Source organism: Augochlora pura, unplaced genomic scaffold (genome assembly GCF_028453695.1).
Source record: "Augochlora pura isolate Apur16 unplaced genomic scaffold, APUR_v2.2.1 APUR_unplaced_7083, whole genome shotgun sequence".
Lineage (NCBI taxonomy): Eukaryota > Metazoa > Arthropoda > Insecta > Hymenoptera > Halictidae > Augochlora > Augochlora pura.
Genome location: NW_027587720.1, coordinates 1 through 1,221, shown reverse-complemented (window position 1 = coordinate 1,221; position 1,221 = coordinate 1). Strand labels below are relative to the sequence as shown.

Below are 1,221 nucleotides of genomic sequence, written 5' to 3'. Positions count from 1 at the left end.
CTTGACTACGTACCCCAATGATATTGAGTCCTGCATTTACAAGGATTATACTACTGAACAAAACTGTGGACAATGTTATGTATTGGATGCCGCCAACGACATCGTGTGCATATCTAAATTGAAGTAAATCATGGATCTACATGTTGTAATAAAATTAGTTACTTTTAAAAGAGAAATCATCGTGCAGATTGGGCCACCTAATATTTGTACCAGAAACACTTTTGTAGCTTTTAGAGATACGTCATGCGTTTTGAAAACTAAGTTGAATGATTCAATAGGGTTCTCAACGAACTATAAATATCAGAAATAGCTAAAAAATGATTTCTTTTGCAATGATCACTTTATTATTTTTCTTCTTCCACTATTTTTATCGACTGTAGAATTTTCCTTAACATTGTACTGTCAAAATAAATGTCAAACAAATTAAGGTCCTCGTCTGCGTCATCCCTCCATGATCATAACATGATTAATAAAACGTACTATTTCAAAAAACATTCGCCGTAGTGTTAAAAGCAAGAAAAATATTTCATGTACAAACGTCAGGTGACTCACTTTGCATTTCGTAGACAAAAAAAAATTTATATATATTATAGGTGGCCTGCGGACCTCTATGTGCTCATGTCAATTGCAGATTGTTAAAATATCAAAATTGTGCGGGTCAATACAAATGCATTGATGACCCACAAATGTGGGTCAATCTATTTATTTCTAACAAAAATTAGTTTAGTCTGACTGTAAAGAACAATTTTGACACGTCGAGCAATTCTCGTCACTCCACTGTATTCTAATCATCGTTCTCACCTTTTCACATCACCGTACATCTTCACGCATTCCTTTAAGTCGTCCACACTGTCAGCCATCTCCAAATTCAACATCAGTATATCGAATCGTGCCGCAGCGAATAAAAGCAGCAACGCTGTCAGCGAATTCAAACTAACGCACGCGATATTTTGAAAAGCAACGAAAGAGTGATTTAAGAAGATGATTGTTCTGACGGGTTCGTAATCGACACGGAACGGATACTCGGAAATCACCGGGAACGGCTGTTCCAAGAACAAGGTCGCTACCACAACGAATACCGCGCAAAAATAGGGAAACAGCGTGGACATCCCGTGATATGTAGAATACTTGTCCACGTATCGCTGGAAGATGGCCATTTCATGGGACTTCGCCTTATCTATATAATTCGTCATTTCCTCGATCAATCGCTGAAACATACGG

The 1,221-nt window shown here is 37.5% G+C and overlaps 1 protein-coding gene across 1 annotated transcript; it reads right to left on the bottom strand.

Annotated features, from left to right (window-relative positions):
• Nucleotides 1–6: 6 nt before the first annotated feature.
• LOC144478055 (uncharacterized) lies at nt 7–1,215 on the bottom strand. Its single transcript, XM_078195775.1, has 2 exons — nt 802–1,215; nt 7–136 (listed from the first exon to the last, which is right to left on the bottom strand). The coding sequence occupies exons 1-2, from the start codon at nt 1,191–1,193 to the stop codon at nt 76–78; spliced, it is 453 nt and encodes a 150-aa protein (XP_078051901.1). The 5' UTR covers nt 1,194–1,215; the 3' UTR covers nt 7–75.
• Nucleotides 1,216–1,221: the final 6 nt, after the last annotated feature.